Source organism: Synchiropus splendidus, chromosome 5, assembly GCF_027744825.2.
Source record: "Synchiropus splendidus isolate RoL2022-P1 chromosome 5, RoL_Sspl_1.0, whole genome shotgun sequence".
NCBI classification, from domain to species: Eukaryota; Metazoa; Chordata; class Actinopteri; order Syngnathiformes; family Callionymidae; genus Synchiropus; species Synchiropus splendidus.
In genome coordinates this window covers 33,467,534-33,484,538 of record NC_071338.1, presented here as the reverse complement: position 1 = coordinate 33,484,538, position 17,005 = coordinate 33,467,534, and the positions used below count along the sequence as shown (strand labels likewise).

The 17,005-nt window shown below is 53.8% G+C and overlaps 1 protein-coding gene across 2 annotated transcripts in view; it reads left to right on the top strand.

Annotated features, from left to right (window-relative positions):
• The first annotated feature begins 296 nt into the window (after positions 1-296).
• The window catches only part of adamts18 (ADAM metallopeptidase with thrombospondin type 1 motif, 18), a 30,979-nt gene continuing 14,270 nt past the window's right edge, over positions 297-17,005 (top strand). Inside the window, exons 1-12 of one of the 2 annotated variants that reach the window (XM_053866055.1) lie at positions 297-638; positions 2,959-3,028; positions 3,165-3,472; positions 11,966-12,221; positions 12,459-12,673; positions 12,730-12,813; positions 12,886-13,045; positions 13,121-13,226; positions 13,305-13,442; positions 13,509-13,662; positions 14,850-14,945; positions 15,389-15,537. In XM_053866055.1, the coding sequence (XP_053722030.1) occupies positions 561-638; positions 2,959-3,028; positions 3,165-3,472; positions 11,966-12,221; positions 12,459-12,673; positions 12,730-12,813; positions 12,886-13,045; positions 13,121-13,226; positions 13,305-13,442; positions 13,509-13,662; positions 14,850-14,945; positions 15,389-15,537 (1,814 nt within the window). In that variant the 5' untranslated portion in view covers positions 297-560. Of the gene's footprint in view, positions 639-2,958; positions 3,029-3,164; positions 3,473-11,965; positions 12,226-12,458; positions 12,674-12,729; positions 12,814-12,885; positions 13,046-13,120; positions 13,227-13,304; positions 13,443-13,508; positions 13,663-14,849; positions 14,946-15,388; positions 15,538-17,005 lie in introns of those variants that run through there. The other variant, XM_053866056.1, reaches the window with a different exon arrangement.

Genomic DNA, 17,005 nt, shown 5'->3' with positions numbered 1-17,005 from the left:
GAAGCATGAGGACTGTGTGGAGCAGACAGAGCTGAGTGCTGGGTTTCTCCTCTCGGCTGAGGTCACCAGCCTTGGAGTGACCCGAAGAGCTGCGTGTGATGGAGAAGGACAAGCTCAGTCATCCAGGAGAGACTCGGAGAAGAACCTCGGCTCCTGCAGGAGGAGACGGTTGAGCCTGTCCACTGGGAGGAGGCCCCGGTGCAGAGCCAGGACCTGGTGGACTTCAGCTGCTGCCTCCGCGACCTGACCTCGGACAGTCAGCGCAGAGTGGTGTCGTGTAAGTTCAGGGGAACATCGAGGCACAGCTGGTGAGAAGTTTACGCGATGCGCCTGAACGCGTCTTCATAAGTGAGGCTGCGCGCTGATTGGCTGCCGCCCCTCTCCCCCCTCCTCACTCTCGCTCTCTCGCTCTCTCTCACTCCGAGGGCTCAGTCGGCAGCGACGCTCTCCGCGGCTCCTCACACACTGGCGAGCGCGTGTGTCTGCGTGCGGCGGGAGGATGCGCCCGCGGAAGCTGCCGTCCCTCTCGGAGACTGACTCCCGGCGATAGCGGCCTGGCCATGGACGCGCTCGCGCTGCTGCGCTGCTCCACCTCCGCCACGCTTGTGTCCACCTTCGTGTCGTGGAGCATCATCAAGGCAGGTGCCGCCCGAAGCGGGTTTCGCGGGTGTCTACCTGTGGCGCGTGCGTTGGGGTCCTGTGACGTCACCTGTTGATGGAGTGTCCCGCGTGCAGCTCGTTTGGCTGCAGCAGAAAGAGGTTAAACTCGTTTCTCACTCACTTGACAATCAAAGGTACAACATAAAAATGCTTTTGTTTTTCCTTCTTAAGAGCGTTTTTAATTCAAACTCACGGCTCGGGGGCCAGGTTTGGCCCAGTGAGACGTTTCCTGGCCGACAAGAGCCGTACATATTTACAGGTGTGTTAAAATGAAGCCCACTGCTACGTCTGATGCGGTTGTACAGGTTGTTCAGTTGCCAGTGGCGACTATTGACTGTGTTGAGCCTGTGGTGGGAAGCTTAATGCTAACGTTAGCCGACTATTGACTGTGTTGAGCCTGTGGTGGGAAGCTTAATGCTAACGTTAGCCGACTATTGACTGTGTTGAGCCGGTGGTGGGAAGCTTAATGCTAACGTTATACGACTATTGACTGTGTTGAGCCGGTGGTGGGAAGCTTAATGCTAACGTTAGCCGACTATTGACTGTGTTGAGCCGGTGGTGGGAAGCTTAATGCTAACGTTGGCCGACTATTGACTGTGTTGAGCCGGTGGTGGGAAGCTTAATGCTAACGTTAGCCGACTATTGACTGTGTTGAGCCGGTGGTCGGAAGCTTAATGCTAACGTTGGCCGACTATTGACTGTGTTGAGCCTGTGGTGGGAAGCTTAATGCTAACGTTAGCCGACTATTGACTGTGTTGAGCCGGTGGTGGGAAGTTTAATGCTAACGTTAGCCGACTATTGACTGTGTTGAGCCTGTGGTGGGAAGCTTAATGCTAACGTTAGCCGACTATTGACTGTGTTGAGCCGGTGGTGGGAAGCTTAATGCTAACGTTATACGACTATTGACTGTGTTGAGCCGGTGGTGGGAAGCTTAATGCTAACGTTAGCCGACTATTGACTGTGTTGAGCCGGTGGTGGGAAGCTTAATGCTAACGTTGGCCGACTATTGACTGTGTTGAGCCGGTGGTGGGAAGCTTAATGCTAACGTTAGCCGACTATTGACTGTGTTGAGCCGGTGGTGGGAAGCTTAATGCTAACGTTGGCCGACTATTGACTGTGTTGAGCCGGTGGTGGGAAGCTTAATGCTAACGTTAGCCGACTATTGACTGTGTTGAGCCGGTGGTCGGAAGCTTAATGCTAACGTTGGCCGACTATTGACTGTGTTGAGCCAGTGGTGAGGAGCTTAATGCTAACGTTAGCCGACTATTGACTCCAGTGATTGAGGAAAACGTGTTTTTCAGTTTCTAAAATGAAGGATTCAGTTGTGGTAAAGAGAAGCTGTGCTTTATATAATGGCTTACATATACAAACATTTAAGCTATTCATTTCAGAGGAGGTCCCGGGGCAGACCCAGGAGAGCCCTGGTCTCCCAGGTGATCACCGTGTTGAAGAGCTGCCGGAGCTTTGGGATGGAGGAGAATGAGGTCAGAAATGAGTGAGAGGGACCTGAGGAGAAGATTGGAGGCTGAGGTAGGGAGGACAGATGTTTGGACTCGAGGAGAAGAGAGGAGAGGCAGAGTTGGAGCTGTGATGTTGGAGGTGAAGAAGAGGAGAGACTGAGTTGGAGCTGTGATGTTGGAGGTGAAGAAGAGTTGAGACAGAGTTGGATCTATGATGTTGGAGGTGAAGAAGAGGAGAGACAGAGTCGGAGCTATGATGTTGGGAGGACGACAGTGAGGTTTTGAGTGGGGGACCATGAACAAGAGGAGAACCACTGTTAACTCGTGAGCACTCTGGTTAGGGTTAGTTAGGGTTGGTGCAGGAAAAACTGGAATGTTTTGATCTCTTTGCTAAGGAATACTGTTGTTAGTGTTTATGTTCATTTGACAAGACAAAACACTTATTTAGGGAGGTTTTTGCTCAGAACCAATCGAGCTTCATGCTGATTGATGGGCTGGGTCCGGACAGCACGAGTGGAGGTGTGACCTCCGTCCTCATCTGAGCCACACCTGCATCCTCTCAGGCCCAGAACGGTCTGGGTCAAAGTTGCTCAGGTTGTGAGGGTGTCTGCTGCTTTTGTCACCACTGAGCTCATCACAGGTCCACTCCAGCTCCTGCTGAACCTCAGGTCGGGTGACCACGGTTCGCTGGACCCCAGGCACCGTCGAGTCCTCGACTAGCACTAGCTCGTTCTCCACGTGCGACCCCTGTAGGTGGCGCTGTGGGTGACCTGATGATGTGGTGTGTCTCCTCCTGGACTTGATCTCCTCTCTAACACTCCGTTCTCGCTCCCTCCAGACGCTGTATATCTGCTGCTTGCAGACGTCCAACTCTGCGTGGGCCGACTCTCCTGACTGGTTCCATCATGGTGAGTTTTTGTGGTCTCCAGAAGGGCGCACGCTGTCTGGCTCAAGCCTTGACCACGGCTCATCATAGCTGTGCCGAAGAGCCAGCTCTGACTCCTGATCCAGTTCCTGACCGGAGAACCCCTCTTCTCTCCTCAGACTACGTGTTTGTAAGTCCGGCAGAGGTCGACTCTGAAGGTCGCTTCCTGACGCATGACGTGACTCGACGTCGCAGCAGACGCGCCGCCTTGGCCTCGCGACATTACCTGGTGTCTGCCTTCGGTCAGGACCTGCTGCTGGACCTGCGACCGTCCCCGGTGGTGGGTCCAGGCTTCACGGTGCAGGAGCTGCGTGGCGGCGGGATCCGAACCGTGGCGGGAAGCGGCGCATTCGACGACTGCCTATATCAGGGATTTATCCGGAACATGTCGACCTCCTCTGCCGCCATCTCCACCTGCTCCGGACTGGTGAGTCCCTCGTCTCTTCTGTGGTTTGTCACAATGTGAGGAGCTCTGGAAACTGCTCTGAGCAGAGGTGCGCTCGGTCTGTTTGGCGAAAGGACAAAGACCCGAGAAATAGCTCTCCTTTCCCTACAAATAAATTGAGAAGCTTCTCTCCAAATCACAAAGGTCCTGCTTCATGGACCACAGCTTGTCATTTTCTGAAGCTGTCCACCATCAAGTTTCTCATCCCAGTTGGGCATGACTTGGTTTCCTTCCGAGTCACGGAGAAGGATGATGCTGTCTCTTTCCTGTGTAGTGGCTTCAGTGGCTTTGGATTTGACCTGCTAGCTTCATACCGGTCGTCAATCACCAGACTTGAGTCTGGATTAAAGTCCAAAACGAGGGAGCAGGGTCTCTCTGGCGCTGGGTGTCAGATGTGCAGGAGGCAAGTTGGCGTGACTCACACTAGCAGCAGAAGTTTCAGGAGCGAAGTGGAGTCGGCGACTGGGCGGCGCTAAAATACACAGGGAACTCGACAACTTCTTTTCCTAGTGGGTCACAAGCAACAAGTCTGCCCCCAGCTGGGTGGAGTCAGCACTGCACTAATGTGGTACTGTGAGGGTGGCACAGCCATCGGCTCCCCCAGGCCCTGGGTGCGATCTGTGGACACCAGTCCAGTCTGGACTTGAGCAAGATTTTCCCTTGTTTATTTTCCTCCGGCTGGTAGCTGTGTGTGTCGGCAGAACCGTGATGTCTGTGACACGAGTGACAGGTGATGTGTTCCATCTTGTTGGCATCAGCAACACCAAGTCTGTTTCACTGCTTCTGTCCACCTCAGGCGCCCTGGACTTGCTGTCTTCCGTCCTCCCTTCTGTAATTACACCCTCCAGGGTTCGTAAGGTGAATGGGCTTTTCGGGGCTTGTGCTCGCACATGTCCAACACCAGACGGACACTTCATCTCCATAAACTCCGCGGTCACCTGGTCCCTCATCTCAAAGGTCCAGCCATCACCTGGCTCTCTGGCTCTTCTCGCCCTGCAGCCTCCTCTGCTCGGGGGGTCAAGTTCACCGTCTCCCTGACCCGCTGACTCCGGCTCACTCGGGCGGACTTTAATAAGCCGTCTCTCTTTCTTTGACTTGGTTGCAGCGTCAAACTGACCTGATGTTTCGTGGCAGCGTGGTGGTAACCACGGGATCGTGAGCAGTGAGCATGAAGGTCCTGGATGTGCTGATGAAGAGGGGATCCACTGTAGCGACCAAATGTGTGACCATCCTACCTGTCGCGGGATGATGACGTCACATCCGACAGATACGATAGGATTTTTCCAAAGTTTTAATGAGCCAGAGAGAATTGGTCTGATGGCACTCTCTAGACCTCATGCATGACATTTATATTCGCATAATACAAGGGTTGTCATGGGGCAGCAGCTCAGCTCACCAAGTGTTGGGAGCATTGGGCTACAATTGTAGGTCAGTGTCGCCAGTGACCCTTGCTAGCCAGCGTGAGACCCACTCCGACACGCCAGAGAGCCACCTTTGGAAATGATGCTCCGTGGAACCCGTTGTTCGTGGAGCCAGTGGCAGCGCTGCAGCGCCATTGTGGAGGGCCAAACGGCGAGGCGGTTCTGATTTTCAACTGGACCGGCGGCGGCAGATGGGCGTGGGATCTGGCTCTTCCAATGAAGAGATGGAATTAAAAGCGGCGCTGGGGGATTTTCGTCTGTAAATCCTCGTTAATTGTGCGAGGGTTTTAATTACTCGTAAAGCTGCGCACTGATGTTCCTAAGTGGAATGAACTCGCTGCTTCTGCATGGGAGATGAAAGGGCGGCGGTCTATATGTTGGAGGAGGAGGGGGAGCGGAGGAGGGGGGGGTCCGCTCTCAGTTCCCTTTCTTCTTTTGAGGTTTGCTGTGTTCAGGTCGCTTGACCCCAATCCTCTCAGCTCCAGTGGGTACAGGAGGGGGGTCGGGGGAGGCGTCCTGGACTCCGCAGACTTTTGGTGCAAGTTCATAGTTCCCCAGAGCCCCCCCCCTTCTCTTTCCTCCCCAGCATGGGAGTATTCTCTCTCTCGGGTGAAGATGGCAAAGTCCAGAACCAGCTGGTGCTTGTTCTGGTCTGACCCGCGCTGTAATCACACTTTACCAAAACAATCTGTCTTTCCTCTCGCTGACTGCACCAAAGCGGACGAGTCCAACTGCTCCAGAGCTCCTGATCTACATGGTTCCACGGGTGACCGCATGGACCAGGTCTTTCCGCAGAAAGGGTCCGGCACAACTGTTCATCAGTTCTCACCTTCTTGTTCTCTTCATGGGGTGGAGCCTGTCCCTCCAGCAGAGGGCGACACTCATGCACCTCTGTGTGTGTCTGGAGTGTGGGAGGAAACTAGAGTTCCCAGACGAAACCATAAGGAGCAGACAAAAAATAAAAACTCCACTCAGAAAAGACCCCGATCGCTGAGTTTCCTCTAGGTGCATTTAAAAGATGAAACCAACCCGTGGCTCTTCACCTTTCGCCTGCTGAGCCGCACTCGCATGTGGGCCAACGCAGGGCCCATTTGTACCTGTCCATTTTAACTGGATCTCATACAACAGGATCGTCGGCCCGTTTGAATCGGGCCGGGTCTCGGCGGAGCACGGGTTCTGGTGCTGCTCCCTGGTGGTCTGAATGAACGCTGACAGTGATGAAGTGCCCGCTGAGGTGCCAGTGGGAGAGCAGGTCCGCTTCTCAGTGGGGTCCCCAGTTCTGCCTGTCTGTCGGGTCTGTCTCACAGAAGACGAATGAGCGGTCCGAGTGGTCGTCGAAACAAACACAGCTCATTCATCAGAGGTGACCCACTGCTGTCACGGCGGCACCGCTGACTTGTTAGCCGGAGCCAACGGTCGCTTGGATGAGTCTGTTCCTAACTGGACCGCTCCTGTCCACCTGCCTCTGAAGAGCAGGAAGCGCACGGAAGACAAAGCTTCTTTGACACGGTTAACCCGCTCACTTTGATTGGAATTGGAATCTCTGCGGGGGAATTTATGTCCAAAGGTTTTGATTTAGTTCAGCTATGTTTGTGTGGCTCATAAAGACGCTGATTGAATTTAGTGAAGGTCCACACACACACATCGAGGACCAACCGTTGCTGGTCGTTAGAAGTTGTGCGTGCGTCTTCTGGAGAACCGCGGAGGATCCAGATTCCTTCCACTTACTCCTGCGTCAGCGTCGCCACCTCAGTGTGTTGGACTAGGGGAGGAAACCAGAGTGCCCAGAGAACCAGGGCAGCGGCAGGAACGCCTTGAACCCACTTTCGTTGTCTTCAGTTGGGATGAGATCTCTGAGTTCTGATTGAGTTCTGGGGCTCTGGTCTGATTATATTATGTGATATTATATTATATTTAGTGGTGGGAGTTGATTGCGATTCATTAATTACAGCAAATGAACGTGTTAAAATGTTTTAATTGAATTGAATTGAATTGAATTTAAGTGCTCTCCAGACAGCAGGGCACCTCTGTCAGTGCAGGAGTTCCTGCTCCTCTGATCCCACTGATGCAGTGAGGATGAGAACAACAACAACAAACATGGAGGAATCCTCCCTGAACCAAAGCAAACGCAAGCAGCTGTTGGCTTTGCTTCAGGGAGGTTTTTCTCTTACTGTCTCTGACTTGAAATTCTTATAAAATTGAAATTCTTATACAAATCTTTTCAAGACATTAAAAGAGCTTTAGCTTAAATAAGGTGATATTAAAACTTGAATATAGCCACCATGGTGATTTATTGTGCTATTGTCAAACTGATGCAAAATAAACAATATTCACTCTTGTTCAGCTCTCCGTCTCACGTGTCCGGCCCGGCAGCAGAGTCGTCTCCGAGTCGTGCCTTTGACCCCTGTAGAGCTCAATCACCAACAAGAGGTGCATTTCCATGTGCATTAGGCCCCTGCTGGGTCCACGCAGGGGTCCGAGCGCGCCGACAAAAGCCCCGGCCCGTCCACACAACTTGTGGTCTTTGTGTTGCCACGTCGACTCCGCCACCCCGACACGCCGAGACGGTGTCAGTGAGCCGCGTGAAGACAATTAGCGAGGGGCCTGAAGTGGACCTGAAATCCCTGAGGCCGTTTGCACGTCCTTGCAGTCTCTGAAGCTGGATCTGGATCACGGTGGGGGAGGGACCTCAAGCTGAGTCATTCTAGTCAGAGACCCTTCACCTCGCGTGTCCTTCAATAGAGAGGATTTCTGCTCAACTAAACACAGCTCACGCCCCCCCTCTCACCCCCCCCAGTCCCCAACCTGAGGTCCCGCTGTAAATACTCCCAAATTCATGTCAGTACACTACTTTGTATTGCACATTAGCGGCCCCTACTGGTGCCAGTCAGACGGGCACACAGTGAAGGTGTGAGCTGTGACTTGGGACTTGAAAGACCCCTGAAGTGGTGTTTAACAGAGATCACTGGTGCCTTTAATTTGGCCGAGCAGCGCAAGTGTGGCTGCGAGGGCAGACGAGACTCTTCTGCTTCTGACTCGGAACAGAAACATGAAGTCGCTGATTATCACCGAATGACTTGTGAACTCGAGTCAGTCTGGTTCGGGGTTCGTCTCCTGGGCCACTGCAGAGACAGGTGTTGGATTTTTAACTGCAGCTGGAGAAAGTTTGAGTCCAGTGTGGCACGTCTCTCGAGTCGGTTCCAGTTTGAGGAAGTGGATCTTCTCAAGCACAAACACTGGTGTTGACAAATCCGGCTTGTGTTCTGGGTAATTGTCGGAGGAGTCGGATGAATATTCTTAGAGCCTCTTTCCTCTTCCACTTCAATGGCGACCGCTAAGCCGCCGTCTCCTCGCCAACATGGCGGTTTTGGGCCTCGTCTTTATGAACTCTTTCAAGGTTTCCCACCGTGACATTCTAAGGCAAATGACTAAGTGCTTACACGCTGGTAAAGAGCGGGCCCGAGCGCTGGGAAGCTCAAAGCCGGTGATTACTGAGCTCAAGAGCACATCTGCACTCCAGCGCAGTCACGTGACCAGCAACAGCCCCGAGGCCGCTGGCGTTTTCACTCGGTCTGAATAATTACAGTCTGTGAGTGCGGCTTTTAAAGAGCAGACGCTCCTTTCTGGATCCTGGAATAGAAGAAAGTGCCTGCAGACGCGGCGCTCAGGTCTCGGCGGCTCTGGACGCTGAGACTCCTAGGGTCATTGGAAAATGAGGGGCAGCAAGTCTTCCACCCACCAGGGGGCAGAACCTGCTTGTGTGTCGAGGACAGCGACTGCAGGAGGCTGCTGATGTAGCCGCGGTGCTACAGTCCGGTCTGGTGTTGCGTGCTTGGACGCCTCACCGGAACTAAAACCTGTTGCAGCTCTGGATCCGTCGATGATCTCAAACTGACTTTCTTCCACAGCGGCTGAGTTGCTTCACCCTCTTCCAGTGTCCTGAAACTTTTGCTCCCTCCTGCTTCAGCTAACTAACTTACCTGCGGTGTTCAGCAAGGTCCTATTTTAGGCTCCTTCCTGTTTACCCTCAGCGTGCAGCTGGGACCGTCCGGATGATGTCAGCAGACGGATGGCACCAAAGATTGAGACACTTGGACGCTTCAGTTTCAGCGGTCCTGCTTCCTTCAGCTCAGCAGTGGGGCTACCGACAGCAGAACATCAGCCCAGCTTCACTGGCTCTGGTCCTCTTTAGAATCCACCTGATGGTCAGCACATGACCCGATAATGGCCTAGTTATTTTGAAGTCATCATCCTCAAATTGAAGCTTGGACTTGTGGGGTCCGGCCAAATGAAAAGGTCCCCATAAGGAGGTGTTTTGTTAATAATTTGGTCCCCCACAAGTAGAGACAAAGCTCATTATCTCTATCCTTGAGGGACCTCTCCTGGCCATCACCCTTTCCCCAGCCTCTGAAGGACAAAAGTTGTGGCTCAAATTGTGGCTTAACCTTGTGGGGTCCAGCAAAAGGGCCCCACAAATAGCTCCAAATAAAAGTTTGCATAGGTGTTTGTATCTCAGTCCTTGTGGGGACCTCTCCTGGCCATCACCCAAACATGATGTCTCCGTCTGTGTTTCCACGACTGATCATGTCAGTGGAACCGGTCCCCTCCTACTGACCGGTTCTGGGTCGGGTTCTGCCACGTGAATGAACGCACACATTGTCTTCCAGTTCTTGTAGTTTTTCCTCTCTCATGATTGGAAAGAAAAGAAAAACACCATGAGTTTTGTGCAGCTGCAGCTGCCACACTAGGGACGAATGATAACGTATCGTACACCATATCCCGCCAAACTCAACCTCCACAGTGACAGCTCTGCATCTCACCTTAAACTGGATAAACACGCGGCTCACTGGCTGCATTGGACCTGCACACGTGAACCTGAGGAGACGGTGACGGCGCCGCACTCTCCAGCTCCACAGCGTCACGGGCGTGTGACAGTTGTGGAGAGTGTGGTGGGCTTTGCTTCACCATGGTAGTTTGAAAGTGATTTTGAATCCAGGGACCTTTGATCATGACACTGGTCGACGCACAAGACAAAGACTGACAGTTTGGATCATGATCTGGAGACTAGAATCTGACTCCATGATCATTTCCTCACCTGATGGTTTCTAATGTTTCTCCAGCAGCATCTAGCAAATGTGTCCAGACTGCTCCATAGTTCAAGTCAACTGTTCAGAGACATGAGGCTCAGTTTAACCCCTAAATAAAGCTGGCAGAGCAGCCTGTCAGACACCAGTGGCTTCTACCAGAGACATGGAACATTGAGTTTCTGTCCAGTTTTTGTCCATATGGCTCATCCCTAGTCTCTGGATCAGCGTGCAGAGGAGACCTGGAGCTCGACATGTCCCTGTGATGTCGCCCTGCCTTCTTCTCCCTGTGTCTACGTTAAACACCACTCTTGTCCTTGTTATTACTCTTACGCTCTCCGTGTGGTTTCTCTTGTCATTTGATCGTTGCGGCTGCGAAGTGACGTCGGTTTTGAACATCACTGGACGGTTCAAGTCACGGCGTCCGTCGAGCGCGCGGTGCCTGACGGGTTGTTTTCCCGCTCTGGCAGACGGACAGATGAAAAGACGCTCAAACGAAAGGCGACAGGCCAGTTTGTTGATGGGCGGCGCCTCCTCTGACCTTCAACTGGGCTTGAAATTCCAAACTCTTTTTGTCCCGCCGCCGCGGTCGTCCTAGGCCGCCCACTAATTGAGGTGGTGTATTTGATATACAGTAGATTAGGGCTGGTATCAACACTCTCCAGGGCGACTGGTGGAGCTATAGGGTCGGCCAGAGCCGCTGAAGCGTGACGGCGCTGAAAAGCCCACTCTGAGGGTCCCGGGCAGAGCCCAGGACCCGGCAGCTGATGTCAGATCTGAGTGGAGATCCGCGCTCTAGTTTCTCCTCTTCAACCGGGCCACGCCCCCTTGTGGTGACAGGGCCAAGGCAGACGCCTGAACTATCACAGTAGTGTCAGTGCGAAAAAGAGCTGATCAGAACTTGATGTGGTTTGAGCTGATGGCGACACGCTCACACACACACATGTTCGTAACGCTATCCTTGTGGGGACGTTGTGAGGTTTCTCATGGCCGTCACCCAACCCTCAACCTGACCCTCCAAAACACATGGCTCATCTCAACCAGGGCTGTGCAACAAACTTAATCATAATGAACCAGTTGTTTTGAAGTCTCCATCCTCAAATTGAGGTTCGGACCTGTGGGGACCGGTGCCCACAAGGCAGTATAAACACACACACACAGATATACATGTTTGTCTTCCTGTCTTAGTGAGGACCGTCATTGACATACAATAGCATAACCCTTTCCCCAGCCTCTCCCCCTGAACCTAACCATCCGAAACAAATCCTTCACTCTGAACCAAAGTAAAACCTGATAATAATAACCTCGGTGTTTTGAGTAGTTTTGACCCTCAGAATGAGACTTGTCAAAGTGATGCCAAGATGTTCTCACTTTCCAAAAATGCCCTCACTCCGTTGATTAAAAAGGCATTCAGGTCCTCACAAAGATGGAAGTACCAGACCTCACACATGCGCGCGCACGCCGTGGCACCGGAGCTCCAGAGTTACCGGCCCAGTAATGAACCAGGAAGAGTGGTCCAGGACCTCTGTGTTCGGAGCACTTCTGTGGTCGTTGAGCTCTGTCTGCCACAACATTATGACCGCCTCGCTCCTGCTGCAGGGGTGGTGATGTGGGTTCTGCTGAGTGTGTGAGTGGCTGCATCTCTGTCAGGGTGCTGAAGCAGCGGGTCTCCGTGTGGACCCGCGCTCAGGACGTATGGACGGATGAGGGGTGCGAGTGGGTGAGTGTTGTGACAACACGGGTCTCGGCTGGCCTCCTCTTTTGTCCCGCTGCTGTTTGTTTTGCCACCTGCCTGTCTGAACCGGGTCACTTCAACAGAATCTGCTGTTGACACACACTTCAATGGTCGGCTGGGGAAACACACACAAGGGTCAGAGGTCATCGGGTCACCGGGAGTGTTTGACTGGAGTCCTGCTGTGTGTGTATGTTTTTGTGGACATTAATAATGTCTGCTGTGTGTTTGACTTCAGTCCGGTTTGATCCGTGTGTCGGAGGAGGAGTATCTCATCGCCCCGCTACCTCATCATCTGGCCCGACGACACAACTACACCGCGCCCGAGGGTCGCCGCCCCCACGTGGTCTACAGGCGCTCGGCGGAACCCGCCATCCACGACCCACCGGCCCGCTCCACCGGTCACAACCCTTCATCGTACAACGGCCATGGTCACCATGAGTCCCAGCACGGGAAGCTGCAGAGGCAACACTTCTGCGGACGCCGCAAGCAAAGTATGTAAGGAAACTTCTTCACTCAGAGTTGTCGTGATGAAGGTGATGATGAAGGTGAACAGCCATCTGATCGTGTCACTGTGGTGTCACAGAGGAAGCTGTCTTCTTCCACCAGGGTGCCAGTCGGAGCGACTCATGCTGCTCCGTGTTCTCCTGCTGGAATCTTCATGCTCCACTTGTGGACCAGGCCACTGCGGTCCAGTAACCATTGGTTTCCTCTGGTCATGTGCCCCGCAGACGCGCCGCAGCCCCCCGATGACGACCGCTTCTCCCTCCCAGACGAGTTTGATGCCCTCGAGGCCGGTGAGGCGGGCCGTGCCCGGAGGTCGCCCGTCACTTCCAACAGGGTCGGGGGCCTGAACGTGGAGACCCTGGTGGTGGCCGACAGGAAGATGTTGGAGAAGCACGGCCGCGAGAACGTCACCACCTACGTGTTGACCGTCATGAACATGGTGAGTGTCGACTCCGCCCACTGCTCGGTGAGAGACTTGACAAAATGCCGTCACAGGTGTCGAGCCTGTTCAAGGACGGAACCATCGGCACCGACATCAACATCGTGGTGGTCAGTCTGCTGCTGCTGGACCAGGACCCTGTGAGTGGCCGCCTCGATGCAGCTCGGTTCCTCTGGTTCCTCGCCCGCTCTGATCATCTGGTTTGTGTCCAGATGGGTCTGACCATCAACCACCACGCGGACCAGTCCCTCAACAGCTTCTGCCAGTGGCAGTCCGGTCTGATGGGGAAAGGCGGCAAACGCCACGACCACGCCGTCCTGCTGACGGGCCTGGACATCTGCTCCTGGAAGAACGAGCCCTGCGACACGCTGGGTAAGACCTGCCCGAGTCCACCTTCAGTAACCGCCACCCCTAGTGTCCGACCCCTGGTCTGCTCTGGCCCCCCAGGCTTCGCTCCCATTAGCGGCATGTGCAGTAAATACCGGAGTTGCACCATCAACGAGGACACGGGACTGGGGCTGGCCTTCACCATCGCCCACGAGTCCGGACACAAGTACGCGCCCTCCCATCCTTTGCTCGGCTTCGCTCTCCGTCGTTCATCGAAGACCTGGTAAACCTGTCTCTGCTTCAGTTTTGGGATGATCCACGACGGAGAGGGGAACCCTTGTCGTAAAACCGAGGGCAACATCATGTCGCCCACTCTGGCGGGGAACAACGGCGTCTTCTCCTGGTCCACCTGCAGCCGGCAGTACCTCAGCCGCTTCCTCGGGTGAGTCTTCGTGCTGGAAGTAAAAGCCCCATCGGGTCTCTGATCCTTTGGTTTGCCCCGTCACAGAACGGCGCAGGCGTCGTGTTTGGTGGACGAGCCGAAGCAGATCGGACAGTACAAGTATCCGGAGAAGCTTCCAGGGCAGCTGTACGACGCCGACACGCAGTGCAAGTGGCAGTTCGGGTCCAAGGCCAAATTGTGTGGCCTGGACTTCGTGAAGGTAGGGTCCGCCATCTTTGTTATGGTTGTTGCTTCACTGAGTTGGGGACTTCAGCGCTACTAAGAGGGTTGGCCTAGGGTCAGTCAAAACATTATGACCACCAGTTTGGCAACATCTTATGTGCTCCTGGAGTTTCCTATAGAAGGTGTCTTAACCAGCATTTTCCAACAGGTGTGCCACATTTTCTACAAATGACGTGCACAAACGGTCCAGTGTCAGAAGCTGGAGTTTTTCACAAATGAAAAGGGATTTTCTGCAGGACTTTGGACTGAGCGCCATTGGCCATGGTTCTGTTCTTCGATGAACCAAGTGAGCCGTGACTTAAAGGAGGTTGAAAAACACTGGTCCAAAGCGCACTGGTCCGTCTGGCGGGCTGAGAGTGACCCCCTGTGGTGCCAGCCGGATGCTTAGCTTCAGGCTTGTGGTCCACTTGCTGATTGTTAAATTAACCCGTGTGTTGGCTGAGACTTGACTCCTCCGCTTCAGTCTCTCTGCTGCTGACGGAATCATGCCGACGCCTCGGCGGCTGCTGTTGCTGTCGGACACCTGGGCCGTGTCAGACAAATATATCAGCATGAACACACACAAACAGTGCGCCGCTGCTCTCGGGAGCCCCCCCTAACCCCCGTGCTCGCCTCAGTTCAGGTCACATGACACCCACAATTGAAGCCCGAGTGCAGCGATCATGTTTGACACTGTGGTGCAGCAGCTGAGGGGAACTGAGCTACAGAAGAGCGTCAGAAACACCAGCTGGGATTCAGATCAGTTTTCCACTGAGCAGTGGGATAAAGAGGTATCAGAGCCAGAATCTCCTGCAGGTTGTGTTTCTTCTGGACTCTGAGGTGATGATGTGCTCATCAGGTATGGTGACCAACAGAACCTCTGAGTCTGTGACCCTGGGTCCTTCCTCTGGTGTGTCTTGAGGTCTAGTGAGGGAAGGGTGGGGCGTCTTCAGTCGTGGTGCAGAAAGAGCTGAGCCTGAAGAGAAAGCTCTCCACTGACCGCTGTGGTCACCAGCTCTGGAGAGAGGACCTGGAGACACCGCACTCCTGTGTCTGAGACTGGCAGACAGCAGAGAAGACAGTTGAGGAGGCTCTGTGGTGTTCCACTGGGTGGACAGACCCGAGACACGCTGAAGCCTTGATGTTCTCCCAGTTGACCTGGAACACACTGTCTCTCATCTCCAGGACATCTGCAAGTCTCTCTGGTGTCACCGCACCGGTCACCGCTGTGAGACCAAGTTCATGCCGGCGGCGGAAGGAACCACCTGCGGTCCAGACATGGTGAGCATCATCTTCCCTCTGGGCCTAGCAGAGGTCAATCTGGAGGACAGTGAAGGTCAGGTTTGGTGAGAAGATGCAGCGGCCGGAGGAGGGTGCAGACCTGAAAATTCTGTCCTCTTCCACTGTCACCATGACAACCCTTCAGCAGAAGAGGGTAGGGTTGAGGGACTGGGACTTGTCTGAAGTCCAAGACAGTAATAAATCGCAGAGAAGTTGACACAGAAGTGGCTGATGTTCTGGTTTGAGCTGAGGTCCAGTTCACTCGAGCCAAGTCCTGCTCGCACATCATCACGTCTGTTGAGTCTCTCTGGACGTCCAGCAGCTGTGAGGAGGCGGAGCTGCTGATGTACCGACTGCTCCTGCAGGAATCGTCTGACACGTCCATGAAGCAGACGCGTGAGGTCATGTGACCGACTCTGACTTTCCTCTCCTCTCCTCTGCAGTGGTGCTGGCGGGGTCAGTGCGTCAAGTTCGGGGACCACGGTCCGAGGCCGGTCCACGGCCAGTGGTCTTCCTGGTCGCAGTGGTCGGACTGCTCCAGGACCTGTGGGGGCGGGGTCATGCACAGGGAGCGCACCTGCACCAGCCCCAGGTACAGCAGCCAGGTTTGGAGCCAGTCGTGACTCGGTCTCATGCCCGATCGACCCGGCTGTCCGTCACTGCACACACGTGACTGAGCACTTGTCCACACATCAGTAAGACAGACAGACTCTCCCCGTGATCCGGACCAGCTCCTGCCAACAGTGAGGGCCACTGACCCGGCTGCTGCTCTCTCACACAAACATAATGATCCACAGCACACATTCCAGAGTCTGCGTGTGAGAGGCGTGATGCACTTGTGTCGCTGCTCCAGGTCAGACGGTCCGACTGGCCACCACCTGACCTCACCACCACTCTCCATAGACAGTCCCTCTCCCTGGCTTTCTGGCCTGTAATGCACCTGATCCGCAAAGGACAAGGAAATCCAAAACATAGTTCACTGAACATAAAGTCTCAAGTTCCAAAGCTCAAGACAGGAGGTGGGACTCACGTGAGAGGAACTGGAAAATCTGATGTCCACGGGATTCAGGGCCAGATCGGGGGCAAGCGTCCGCCGGTACTTTGTATTGGAATACGATGGTCTGGCGGCTTGTTGTGGGTCAAGTCAACATACATAAGAAGAGAAGCCGCCACTCAGATTGGCGCCGGCCGTGCACTCGGGCCAGAACAAGAACAGAGGGAAGGGAATCCCTGGAACACCAAGGCAATACTTGCATATCTAAGCCCTCAAGTGGCCTGTCTTGTACCATTGTTGTGGACTCTGTTGTGAGGGGTGTCACCCCAGAAGGACCGATGAACTTGGTCCTTTAAATGTTGCTGCTTTCAAAATATAAAACAATTTATTTACTAAATGATCCTAAATATTGGAAGATCTTTTTAAAAGGTGAATATTTGGTGACAAAACTTAGGAAAATGCATAAATATAAGTTATAAAGGCTCTTTTTTATATGGATTTTCTTTCTCTCCATCAATTTCTTTTATACTTTGGCTGTGACCTCTGGAGGGCCACATGTGGACCCGGGGCCGCACTTTGCTCACCTTTGCCCTTGTGATGTCAGGCAGATGGTCATAATGTTTTGCCACCGCTAGATAGAAAGAGTCAAAGCCTTTTCACCCGAGTCATCTGGATACTCAAGGTGGCCCCCTGAAGGTGCCACGGACCACTGCACACCTGGAACACCCTTTAAATGCAGTCACAATGTCGTAACAAGTGCTTTGTTTGCCAAAATCTCCCCCGGTGCGCAGCTATCTCTGGTGCTGGGTTAGAGTCTGGGGATCCCCCCACCACCTCCCCTCCGCCCCACTGACCCAGTAACTCGGCAGAGACCATCGGAGCGATGGCCGACGGATAATCTGCTCCGAAGACTGGCTGCAGCTTTCAGGTCTGCCAGTCACGCTATATAATGTGGATCATATGAGGAGCGGTCCACGGTGGAGGAGCCCTTTGATCCCCACCGGGGATTAAAAGACGAGTCAGCTGTAACGGACACAACGGAGCCGTCAGTGTCTGCCATTGAAAG